The sequence below is a fragment of the Coffea arabica genome, chromosome 6e (assembly GCF_036785885.1).
Source record: "Coffea arabica cultivar ET-39 chromosome 6e, Coffea Arabica ET-39 HiFi, whole genome shotgun sequence".
In the NCBI taxonomy this organism is placed as follows: Eukaryota; Viridiplantae; Streptophyta; class Magnoliopsida; order Gentianales; family Rubiaceae; genus Coffea; species Coffea arabica.
Window position 1 is genome coordinate 7,179,990 of NC_092321.1, and position 12,692 is coordinate 7,192,681.

Below are 12,692 nucleotides of genomic sequence, written 5' to 3' on the forward strand. Positions count from 1 at the left end.
CACGGGATAAATTCGAATCAGTTCACTAGAGATTATATCATCACATAAGATTTATGCTTCTAACACAACCGAATCAAATGATCTCCAAGCCGTAATTCTCTATTTTAAGTCGAAGTAAAGGCAAGGTTAGACCTGCAAAATCTTCTGGTTCCCCATACAGCTGTACTCCGGAGTATTAGCAAATACAACACACATGCAGCAGAAAATCAAACTCAACCATAATGGGCATATGCACATACAATATAAAATAGTAAAATAGCTAACAAGTGATACTGCCAAATTCAGATCCTCTCATCTGCACAAAGGTTTACTATAGACATATCTTCCATACTATTTATTATAATGGTCATCAGTACAAACAAGAAACAGCTTCGGATCTCGAGTGATAACTTCAAAGCAGTTCATGGTACCATACACATCCAGATAACTCCTCCCTACAACAGCTTCAGCATTTTGAGCCGTTCTTCATGCTCCAGGTCCAATTTTGGAGTGGTATAACAGCCTCGAAGGTCCTCAACAATATACTCCTGCAATATCCCAAAAAAGAACGTCAGCAGTGAGGGAAAGAGGAGGAGAATAAAAATAACCTAGCACTACAAAATAGGAAGGGCAAATATTTGGGTCTCGAGAATTTTCCGTGCTGGGACCATTAGATTAAAGTCCAGATTTTTCTGATCATCTATTCTCCAGAAACTGATTGGAAAACTATGTGCCTAAAGAACTCAGAAGTCTGAACATCGCCCAGCTTCAACGCTATCTTGGTCAACATCAACGGCAAGTATTTCCTTAGTAATTCAAAACCAATGTGGTCAACCACAAGATCACAGATGAAGCAATTCTAATGGAAAAGAAAATTCTAAGAATTTCAGGACCGGTTGTCGGAGTTGGAGAATAATAGTTTTAAGTAGTAAAGCATAACGAAGTATCAATTTCCAAATGACCACTGGAACTGGAACAGTACCTTTTCCTTTTAGGTTTTTTGAAGCACAGAAATTGGATACCAGTCTCACCATAAATCTTCAATGGATGCCCATGAATTTCAAATCTCTAGTCTACCTACTAATTCCAAGTCCAAACATTAAGAGAAAATTATCATTCCGCAGACTGAACTTCACAAGAACAACCTCAGATTTCCAAAGTAAACCCCCTTTTCTCACATTGCTCCTACTCTTTTTTAAAGAACATACTGTCACCATTAACAAACCTCGTTGATAATAAAAGGAAACTCCAGCAAGTCATTAACTCCAAAAATAAAATGAAGTAAAAGAAGTCGACACCATTGACTAGCTTCATTATAAGATTCCAAAACTATACAAGTTCACTCATACCACAATGATTATTTGACTTATCACATAATTTATACAAGACATAGCCAAGAGATTTTACCTGTGTGAGTTCTCTCTTCGTGAGGATGTGGTAGTGTCTCTGCCAAATCCTCTGGATGGCCATGGTGGCAGCAAGGAAACCATAAGCAATTCCAAGAATGGCAAAGATGACAACAAAAACAATTACTAGGGCAAAGCATGCTTCCATGGATGCAGGGAAACAATCCAAGATGCCCCAGCCATAACAACAATTTTGACAACCAGCCACACGCGGGTCATTGCTGTTCAGAGAGGAGCAGTGTAGTATGAGCCCAAAAAATCCCAGCAGCACAAAGAAGCCAAGAACCCCTGTTCAGTCAATGAATTGGTATGGTTAGATCCATGGGATATTCTGCCCTATTGAATGCAAAAAAGAGATACTCATGACTCCTCAGAGAAAGCATTACAGAGACAGCAACTAAAACATGCAACCCGATTATTGATTAATGTTACCAGATCAGTAGTAACAAGATTTATCGCATTAACAATTCCAGCAAATTCAGGAATACTTGAAAGGCAACAACTGTATCAGAATCTTGCGAAAACAATAAAATCAAGTGGAAGGAAAACCCATCTTGACATGCTTAAAAGAAGTTAAATCTTCATAATACAGTCTCATTTATTTCATGGAAATGAGTTGCAAGGTACATTTAAAATATTTCCTAAGTTTATGGGTTTAAAACACATTAAAAACTGCCTACCCAACAGCCAGGCTATCTTTTCGACGAAAACCATGATATTCTTTTGTAAGTGACACAAGAGCTAGACCATCACCATGCTCATGTCATTCTCTCCCTTCAGAACCCTGGCTACCAGGCCAAACCCCATTTATATATTTGATAAGATCATCAAGCCATTCATCTATGCTATCCTTTTAAACGTGTTCTCTTAACATAAAAAGGTCACATCTCACCGAAATAAACATCTTTTCTTAACATAAAAAGGTCACACTTCACCGAAAATGGAGCACCGCAAGGGCAAATACTTGGATAGACCTGGTCCACCAGCAAGGCTGTGGACCATGTGGCCAAAAACTCGCCACATCACTTCCTTGCTGAAAAGCCTGAAGATTGCAAAGAAAAAGCGCGGCGTGGCTTATTTATTTCCACAGGGTCTATTTCGAGGCGGTGGACCAGGTCTATGTAAGTCTTTGCCCACAGGACTAACAAATCCACCACAGGAGATACAATAGTGGACCTTTGATGCATTTAGTCTTTGGTCTACAAAATAAATTTGTCGGTGCACCTATACAGTAATAAAATGGAATTGGATGCTTAGAAAGTATGCGATCCCAGCTATCATTGAACGAGTTCCTGAAAGATCCATCTCTATCCATGAGGTAAGCAAAACCGCCAATCATAGCAATCACCTGAAGGAACAAGTGAAAACAAGTTAAGACATTAGAAGACACCCAGTATAGAAATTTGAAGTCCATGCCATGCATCATGTCTAAAGGAAAAAAAAGAGAAAACAAAAGTCTCAACTGACAGTTGTGACAGAATGCCGCAACAACCTCATATGCTTATGTTCACCTCTTTATTACTTAATAAAACTTAGAAAAACAAGGAAAAAGAAAAGAAAAAAGTCAGAGAAGAACTAAATGAGAAAACTCATTCATGTATCTAAACAAAACATTTCAAAGTTGAGGACCTCAGCGCTCACTCACCACTAACTTTAGATTTTCAAGAAATCACACAATCTGGGTACCAATTCAGATGCGTGAGCCAAAAGACTAGTTTAGTAGTAAATTAAAGTGAGAAAATTAGCAACCAAATAACCATTTGGGGATTAGCCACAAGCAAATCCAGAGCTATATAGTTCATTACAGAATATCCTCAAATTCAATCCTTCACTCCTAGCGGTAGAGTGTAGATTTAGTTAAATTTGATATTATAAACTTACAGCAAAATAACTACTAAAGCACCAATTGTGTCCATCCAATCATTATGGGAGATAGCAACAACAATAAAACCTCAGAACTTAGAAAACATGCATAGCCATTCCCAACTTTTAAGATAAAGTTAATTTAACCCCAATAATATAAATTAAAAAGAATCCTTATATCCACACTTTACATGAAATTGACAGTAAAAAATCATGCTTACAGTTTGTACAGCAAGAAATACGAGGAAAACATCTCTTGCAACAAAGATCCTAAATTTTATTTTTCGCCAAGAATTGTCCTCCAACTCTGCCACTCGAAGATGAAATTGAGCTTTACAAGTTGTGCAATGAGAAAACGCAAAACCTTCCTGCATTTGCATGCTGTTATGATCAATACAACAGAATCTGCATCCTTAGTATCACCACGTGGTCACACCAGAATTATTCTCCTCACCTTGACTGACCGCCAGTGATCAAGGCAAGAACGATGAACAAACTGCTGTGTGCCTTTGCACATGCACGGAGATATCAATTCATCATCTACCAATCAAGGAAAAATAATTTTTTAGGCCAGCAAAATGAGACTCAATGTGCAATCACAGTCCACGGCAGAAGAACAATACCAACACATACTGCTCAACCACTATAAATGGTTATCCCAAGCCATTACAAAAAGGAGACTGCACTTTTATCGAGAATGGATGCCAATAATGTATGACAGTTCAAATATATGACAGTTTAAAATGTATGAAAAGCAATATGACATCATCAGCACTTGAACAATCAATTCCAATGAACAAAAATTAATGCTTGATTAACTAGACAGATCCTTGAATGTACAAACACAAGTTTCTTGCTTTAAAGCTTTCGAGTTCAAGAATCGGGAATATCCTCTCATGCTTCCAATGGTAACAAATTTTGATGACGATAAACAAACTTGTCCTAATTGTCATAACTCTTCTACCTAGTCATCACCTTTGTCGGTAATAATCGTAAGACAATCCTATATTGAAGTTAACAATATACATTTACATGTTAAAGCATAAAACTGTAAATTTTTGTTCTCCTTGATAAGTGTCAAATTTTGTTTCTCAAATAAAGGACAAAAAAATCGATTAAACTAAAAAACGTGGGGGCCTTTGAAGCAGCAAAAATCAACCAACAGTTCACACGCAAAAATTGAGCTTGCCCAAAGCACCAGAAATGTCGTATTTAGACCTATTGCATTAGCCAGTAACCTCTCAGATAAACCCATTCCCAAATTGCAATTTACAGCTACACCAAGCAGTAATATAAACACGGAAACATAACCACCTCCCACACCCCAAGAGAAAATATACCAATAAAAAATTGAACAACCAAAATCCCCAAAGAACCAACACAACGCGATGAAATACACCGTTCTGAACAGATGAAACCTACTAATATACAGATTACTAGCAACAGTTTTACCATCTTCACCGTCGCATTCGAGACAAATCCTACAACAAGGCAAGGAACCGGCCTCAAGGTCTTCATCCTTTATCTCGCTGGAGCTTCCCGAGGACGATGGCGACGAAGTGTCGATATGCTTTTGAAGTTGGTGGCGTTCATGAAGCAGAGGATCGGAGTCACTGGGGTTCCGGTCACCACCAATCGACTCCAGCTGTAATTCTCCGTTCATCGGAAAACCCTATCTCAATAACAGGGAAAAAAGTTGAAAATGCAAGATTGGAATGAATTACAATATAAAGAACTATATTGAATTAAAATAACAAATTTGAGAATATAAATAGAGCAAAGAAACGTAGGAATTACGGACTGGAATTTTTTGGAGAGGAGACGGAGTAAACGAGAAATTTAATCAAATTTAGGCTCTTTTTTTTTTTTTTTTTTTTAATTGTAGTACAGAAAGCGTCAAGGGGGGAGGGTCTCTTCTCTTGACTGCTGACTCCGTTTTTTCGTTATTTTTTCCTCTTATTCTTTTTCTGCTTTAATTACTAAAGAAGTGAAGAGAAGAGAAGAATACGCTGTTATCAGCGATTAACTAATTTAAGCAAGTAATTACTGATATACATAAGTGGATAGGGCTTGGAATACTACACGTAGGTATTTCTGGACTGCACGAGGACAAATATGGACTTATAATCTGGGCTGGATGGGCCATCTGAAGAAGTTTCCGCCAGAAGGTATTGTTAATTTGGGCCCATATCAGTCGAGAATTACCCCCCAAGTACTTTTTCATCAAATTTTTTGTATGGCTAACACAGGTAGAAAGAAGTTGACTTTGTTGGCATAAATTAGCATTCATTTATGCAACGCATGGAGCGAGGGAATTTGATGAATGCTTTAAATTTTTTTAAAATCCTTTTAAATTACTATTTGGATTATTTGAGATATAGGAATTTTTAATTTATCAATTACTTGTATACATTTAAATACTAAAGTCATCATTAACCAACGTCTCGTCTCTCCAATTTTACGCGCTATTTCACTATTTGTACCAAAAAACAGGAGACGTTGGCGGGGCAATTGCCTGCTATTATCGACTTTTCAATTTACTTTTTTTTTTTCTCTTTTTAATTAGTAGCAATGATCTGCTATTATCCAGTTTGCAGCAATTTTAAGGTCTACTTGCATGGTTGGAGAAACATTCAGGCCAGTCGAATCACTCCTTCGTGTTACTTTTTAACATGGCAACGAACCTATGAGATTTAGCATCACAATATGAATTCATGCAATCTTCAGCTTGCATGACGCGACGCGTAAGCATCGTCAGTCAGAAGCAAACTATGACCAATCAAGGACAATAGCCAAACATTAAACCCCCCGCAAAACGCGTGCCCGGAGTTTTTTTTGGGATTCACCGATCGGAAAGAAACTTGATTCAGTTTTTTGATTGGATACACGCGCTGTTTACTTAAATTAATGATCACTCTTTGGAGATTTGCCATTGTGAATGTGGTTGATTTGGAAATCCAGAAAGGAACTTCACTCAAAATGTTATCATCAAAGATCAAGTGTCAATCACAAGTCGGTCGATTGTATCCTAATTAATTGTTGAACTATCCAAACCCGTCCGCTGAAGTGTGCAACGAACTTTAAATGGATTTAAACAAGTATTCAATTAAACCATTTAATTGATAAACAGTGGACTGATTCGACGCGTCCATTTATAATTATTTTAAAATAATTATACACTTAAACTCAAATATTAATGAGTTTCAAACAAAAATACATTTGAATTTTCTATCAATCTAATAACAATAAAATATTACTACTATTTCTTATCAAACAATGTGTGAAAAAATAAAAAAAAAATTAACAAGTAAAAATTTCAAGTGAATTAAATGGATAATTAAATATTACCTATGCCTATTTATTAAATAAATATAAATGAATTGACTCAAATTAGTTGACCCAATTATACCGGATGATTCAATTATCAATTATACCCGTTTGAATCACTCATTTTAACACCTCTGCTTGTGACATCTTTAATTGCATGGAGTATATGCTTCGTCAGTGAGAGAAGGAAATTAAGAAGAAAATGACACGAGTCATAAAACCTCGGGTTGGATTAAGAACTTTATCGAACTCACTTCATAAAATTACATACAAATGTTCGCAAGACAAGGGAGGAAAAACGTCAAACTCAGAAAATAACACAACCGATTTGCATCTGGGGTTACTAACGCAAAGGCGAGCAACGACAGATGCAAACATGGTATCTTCCAGATCAACGATATTCTGCTACATAAAACCAAAGTTAAACGGAAACTTGGACACTTTTCAAGTACATCAATCCAGAGAAAACCAAAACTCTCATTACTTCCATAGCTTTCGCAAGGACATATTTTTCTCCGTCTCCTTTTTCATCACCTTGGCAACAGCCATCTCAAAATCCTCTTGCGTCACATGAACCCTCCTCTCCCTCAGAGCAAACATCCCTGCTTCTGTACACACAGCCTGCAATAAAGGGGCCAATAAAGCTTAAGCGAACTTAAAAGCTGATGCTGAGTATCCTATTCACATCAAAGGGGAGAAAAAATAGAGTATATATGTAGAAAAAGAATCATGAAACGAGTAAAATCTACTCGTTTGATCTTTAAACTCAAAATTAACTCAAAATTGTCTCTCAAGTGCACAATCAATACAAAGCTGCCTAAACTCAGATCACTGAAATACATGCTAAAGGTTTAACCAAAAGAAAAGTCAGAAATATCAATTTCTCAACCCCCCACTCTAGCACTCGAATACTCCTACATTCAACTAAAGAAGTGGGAGAAAAAACCCAACCCAATCAATTCAGCTCAGCATTGGTGTTGGACAGAGTTGATAAACCAGAAATTGGTTCTCACCTACACTCCAATTGTCTAAGAGTTCTAACAAAATCCAGTGGTACCACATAACATAATTAATATATGAATATGGAATTCATGTATCAATAAATCTGAAAGTTGGCAGATGTGCAAAAATCACAAACAAATCATGGATTGGAACCCAGAGCCTGACAGTTCACCAGTACCGCCTATTGCATTTAGCCAGACTTCCTAATGACAACTACTTTGAATGAAACAAGTTTCATACACTTACATCAGCTGAGGATGCAGAAAGAGTCAAGTTAGAGGTACAGATGCAACATAAGCAACAAAAACATGCATCATTATTATTATAAAAAAAAAAAAAAAAAAGGACCTGCCAGTTTCTTAGTGTACGACACAAGAAACAGTGGGTTAAGCACTAAGCAAAAAATATAGAAGCAGATAGACTTGCACCTTCAATTCTGCACCAGATGCACCATTCATCTTTTCTGCAATCTTCTTTAAGTCAATCCCACGCATTAAATTCATCTTTCTTGAATGGATTTTTAGAATATCGAACCGAGACTGCAAAGCATTTCAGTACCAAAGTCAATTGATGAAAAGTTATAAACAGGTTACTGATGGAACTAACTACCAAAATTATTATAAGTAAAACCAAGACAAACTCACTGATATGACATGAAAAAACGAAGACCTAAAAATTGTTGCTTTAGCATGTGCATCTATGTGAAAGTACAAAAGATACGCAAAAATAGGATAAAAATGCATTTTCTGAGATTTCAACAGTTTAGACCATGAAAGCATCCAAAAGCAATATCTAACTGAGGAAATTTCAACAATGTTAGACTAGGAAAACACGCAAGGGCATTCCCTAACTATACATTTCATGATTTGACTTCCCAGGAGGACTACAAATGAAAGGCAGAAGAGATCCATCCTCATGGACTGAAATATTTATAATGAGACAAGAAGCGTTTCAATGAGCTAAAAAGCTGAAGAAGTAGACAAGAAAAAACACTTTCAAGGATTCAGAACATTGTCTAAATATCCACATACCTCTTCATTCGGATTTGGAAATTCTATCTTCCGGTCAATTCTCCCAGGTCTAAGGAGAGCTTGATCCAAAATATCAATACGATTTGTGGCCATCAAAACCTGAACAGGCAAATTTTAACTACTACAGCACCATGAACATAAAGGATAAACACAAAACTGATATTCAATAAAGCGCCAATGTATGTATTCACCTTGATCTTATTTGATGCCTCAAAACCATCAAGTTGGTTGAGAAGTTCCAGCATCGTCCGCTGTACTTCACTGTCACCATTGCCACTTCCAGATTCCATTCTCGCAGAACCAATACTGTCTATTTCATCCATAAAAATGATGGATGGGGCATGCTCCCTATAAAACAACAATAAAGCCCAAAATAAGGAAATTTAGTCCTTACAATACACTGTTAAAAGTAATCATGAAACTGTATCATCCAGCAAAAGCCATGCTTCAATGGCAAAAAGCTTAAAGCAAATGTCAATAGGACCCCCCAAAAAAAATCTTAAAAGGTAAGAGATCCAGAGGTTTATGCTTTCAACTGGTAGATGACGTTTCTCAATTCTCCTGAACAATGAGAATATTTTTTGTGGGTGTCTGGATCACTTTGCCCCATTGCAACAGAGAAATTTAAGAGCTGCTAGTAGGCATTCACTTTGCAATACACAATACAGCCCTATGCTATAATCATGTAAAATAAGTTAACGCAATTATGATTAAAATCTGATACAGATAAATTGGAAGAGTCAATCCTTCTTGTATTTCATTTTTTTCGACTCCACGCGAATTTTTCTATATTTCTAATTAAACTTTCTTTTTTCCTCTGTTGTCTATAGGAGAACAATCTTGTTTCAAATGCCAATTCTAAGATCCAGCCTACAACACAATCATCTGCTAGCCAAAAGTTCACAAATTAACATTTTACTCCAATGCATATAATTTGCAGTCTCCCACAACCTGCTGGCCCAAAAAAGGTAACAGTTTGGATGTTCATTCTTGTGACACTAAAATACTCGTGTACTTCTTTGATTGATGGAAAAACCTTGCATCATACGTAATATCTCAAAATAATACCTAATAGCAAGTAATGTTCCAATAAATCATCACACAACAATCTTAAATGCTGGATCCTACCCCACCTTTTCCTTAGCTTCTTTCAACCAACTTGGTTTCCACATTTAGAAGAAATGTTGCAGAAAACAAGGAAAATGAGCATATAGCCACTTCAGTGAAATGAAAATTCAAGGATATTAAAATGAAGCAGCAAGTTTTGCAACCAACCTGGCCATGACAAAAAGTTCCCTCACCATTCGGGAACCTTCCCCAATATATTTTTGCACTAGTTCAGAACCAGAGACCCTGATGAAAGTACAATCAGTATGATGTGCGACTGCCCTGGCCAACAGTGTTTTCCCAGTTCCTGGAGGTCCATAAAGTAGGACTCCCTGCCATTTAAAAAATAAAAGAGAGAGCATGAGTAGAAAGTTAAATTATCATAAAGGCAACATATTCAAATAGCTAGGCTACAAATTAGCACCTTGGGTTGAGCTATCCCAAGACTCTCAAATAACTCAGGATGTTTGATTGGAAGCTCAATAACCTGGAATGCAACAGGAACAGAATGCAAAGAAATCAATTATCCAATAACATCAAAATTACAACGTTCATCTATGATAATTTCCAAATATTTCAAATGGAAAGGGAAAAACCTCCTTAATCTCTTTGATTTGCTGGTCAAGACCGCCAATCATGTCATATGTAGAATCAGGAACTTTTTCAACTTTCATGAGATTGACTAACGGATCCACTTTGCTGGGCAAAATTAAATGCAGGACATAGCTGTCATTTCGGAGAGCAACTCTGGTTGATGGAGTGATCTTTGTAATGTCAATGTTTTTATCAATATCAACCACATATTTTCCTTCTGGATGGACCTGATGGGATATACAATAAGGAAAGCGTAAGCATTGAACTCCGTCTATTAATTTTTTGTTTGCTTTCTTTTTGTGTTTTGGATTCTTCAAAAGAGAGGTTGCAAGAACATAAGGAAACTTACTTTAACTAGAACTTTAGATTTCCCCATTACTTTGACAACTTCACCCACATAAGATCCAGGCTCCTGCAGTAGTTGCAACTCCTCCTTGAGCATTCTCACTGTCATTTCAAGTACAGATAAAACAATAACTGGTAATTCAATATTTAAAACTGCAAACTTGCACGAATCACATGTTGAACGATAAGCAAAAATCAGAATTAGTCATGATTCGGACAGCTTGAATAGAAAACAGAATTCATAGTAGCCATCTCTTCGTAAAAGTAAATAAAGAGATAAAAGAGCTAGCTTATGCTTAAAATACAAAAAGTTGTTCAAGTAAGCATTAACTAAAGGAAGAATCATATTGTCCCACAGGTTTACTAAAATATAGCGACGTTTGCACTCAACTCAACTCTTCCGTCCCAAATCCTCTTATTTACTTAAACTAGATAGACAGGTGTCTACATCACACATGAGGACAGCTTTGAACCATGGATACAAGCGCTACTAGATTCTAAAAGAACAAACTATTCATGCCAGAGAACAATAATAAAAGTCCTCTGTGCATATAATAAAAGGGCATAGTAAATTTATATTGCTCTCTGTCAATTCTAATATCCCAAACCCCAATAACTTCATTAAGCTAAAAAACCTTGCTAATCTGATTTAGATGATTTTCAGCTAAGGACCTCTGTGCATATGACAATTAGTTGATCCAGCATATGTAATCCGATCCAAAACTCAGGTCCTTGCCGACCCCTGCCTATTACTTTTGAGCTCTTTATGATGTGGGTCAAGTGTTCAAAACCATATCCAAACTACTTCTCTGTAAAGGAAAGTACCTTAAAAGAATCCCAAAATGTAAAAATTTCACACACCGCTGCGTCTACAGAACTGAACTTTGCCAATCACCTAACCCAAGGTTCTCAAGATTCAAACTTTGCCAATTCGAGACCTAACATCCACTTTGTGCATTGCCAAAATAAATCACAAGCTAAGCACTCCAACAAATCCCCAGATAATACCTCCAACATTCTGCGAATTCGTCAACAACATTATTTAAAATAGGTGTATAGCCCTCCCCCTCCCCCACCCCCCAGCCCAAGGCACCTTACTGCGAAGGCATAGTGTGGGACTAGCAAATTGTGTAGATTTTGAAAAAAAAAAAATCAACTATTAAGCTAGGGTTTTTAACTATTTGGGTAAACGAAAAGCAAGCAATGAACTGGAAGTGGCATTGGCAACCTTTAGAATTGAGCTCGTTGCGTTGGGCTTCGAGACGGTTGAGATTGTGGGATTTCTGGCGGACCTGGAGCTGAAGATCGTGGATATGTTGGAGATAATACTGCCGCAAGCCCTCGCCTTGCTTCACCATCATCGTAACCTTGCTCGAACAGCTCTCTTCTCTCTCTGCTCCACTTCGGTTCTTCTCTACCTCTGCTGTAGCCATTTTATTAAAGCTTCTTTGGTAGCTTCGATTTTATCGGATTTTGATGATAGGTGAATTGGGGATTCAATTGCACCAGAATGACGATCGATTTCCTCTGAACTCTGGTATTGTTTTTTTCCTTTTTCCTTGCCCTATTTATAAATACGGATAAATCGGGCGGGTCGATGGGGTGCGGATTTCCTATTGGGTCTTGGATGACAACAAACGAATTCAGAAACTCATTCGGGTCTTGGAATACAACAAACCAAAAGTTTGGCTGGTTTCGTGAATGAGTTTTTTTTGTATTTGTTTAAAATTTTACTGAGCGACAATTAACAAGTTGTATTACGTAAAAGCTAATTTGTATAATTTCTGTAAAAGAAATGTTAAAAATTAATAGAATTTATACATGTCAAGACTAATTTTTTTTAATTTTTAAACAATGCTAAGACTTTTTCTTTTCTAAGTGCAAGGCTTTAAATTTAGAATTTTTTATTTATATTTTTTTCCTACCAATTTTACATGTCAGAACTTATGCCACTCTAATAGTAGTAATTTTTTAGCGAACAGGAACAATCCATGAGGATTAGGAAAAGACAAAAAGAGCCATGAACCTCCCATAAAAA

At 36.7% G+C, this 12,692-nt stretch overlaps 2 protein-coding genes across 4 annotated transcripts; both read right to left on the reverse strand.

Moving 5' to 3' along the window:
• Positions 1 to 206: 206 nt before the first annotated feature.
• Positions 207 to 5,272, reverse strand: LOC113697233 (uncharacterized). 3 transcript variants are annotated; one of them, XM_072054841.1, is made up of 7 exons: positions 5,046 to 5,272; positions 4,701 to 4,920; positions 3,703 to 3,788; positions 3,470 to 3,616; positions 2,562 to 2,733; positions 1,387 to 1,673; positions 207 to 527 (listed from the first exon to the last, which is right to left on the reverse strand). In XM_072054841.1, exons 2-7 carry the CDS (start codon positions 4,909 to 4,911, stop codon positions 435 to 437), a joined length of 996 nt encoding a protein of 331 aa, XP_071910942.1. In that variant the 5' UTR covers positions 4,912 to 4,920; positions 5,046 to 5,272; the 3' UTR covers positions 207 to 434. The 3 variants fall into 3 exon arrangements, with proteins under 3 accessions (XP_071910942.1, XP_027072561.1, XP_027072560.1); XM_027216760.2 differs by having other exon boundaries at positions 2,610 to 2,733; positions 5,050 to 5,222; XM_027216759.2 differs by having other exon boundaries at positions 5,050 to 5,191.
• Positions 5,273 to 6,785: 1,513 nt separating this feature from the next.
• LOC113696168 (26S proteasome regulatory subunit 8 homolog A-like) lies at positions 6,786 to 12,209 on the reverse strand. The gene is made up of 9 exons (XM_027215544.2): positions 11,883 to 12,209; positions 10,659 to 10,756; positions 10,312 to 10,536; positions 10,140 to 10,202; positions 9,884 to 10,047; positions 8,800 to 8,956; positions 8,609 to 8,707; positions 8,006 to 8,116; positions 6,786 to 7,196 (listed from the first exon to the last, which is right to left on the reverse strand). Exons 1-9 carry the CDS (start codon positions 12,085 to 12,087, stop codon positions 7,056 to 7,058), a joined length of 1,263 nt encoding a protein of 420 aa, XP_027071345.1. The 5' UTR covers positions 12,088 to 12,209; the 3' UTR covers positions 6,786 to 7,055.
• Between the last annotated feature and the right edge of the window lie 483 nt (positions 12,210 to 12,692).

Coding starts and splice junctions, on each gene's coding strand:
- LOC113696168 (XM_027215544.2), bottom strand. CDS start 12,087: ATGGCTACAGCAGAGGTAGAGAAGAACCGAAGTGGAGCAGAGAGAGAA. Junction 10,757..11,882: donor CAACGAGCTCAATTCTAAAG/GTTGCCAATGCC, acceptor TTGAAATGACAG/TGAGAATGCTCAAGGAGGAG. Junction 7,197..8,005: donor CATCTGGTGCAGAATTGAAG/GTGCAAGTCTAT, acceptor CCTTTATTGCAG/GCTGTGTGTACAGAAGCAGG.
- LOC113697233 (XM_072054841.1), bottom strand. CDS start 4,911: ATGAACGGAGAATTACAGCTGGAGTCGATTGGTGGTGACCGGAACCCC. Junction 3,789..4,700: donor CGAATGCGACGGTGAAGATG/GTAAAACTGTTG, acceptor CTTGATTGGTAG/ATGATGAATTGATATCTCCG. Junction 2,734..3,469: donor TATTTCTTGCTGTACAAACT/GTAAGCATGATT, acceptor TTGTTCCTTCAG/GTGATTGCTATGATTGGCGG.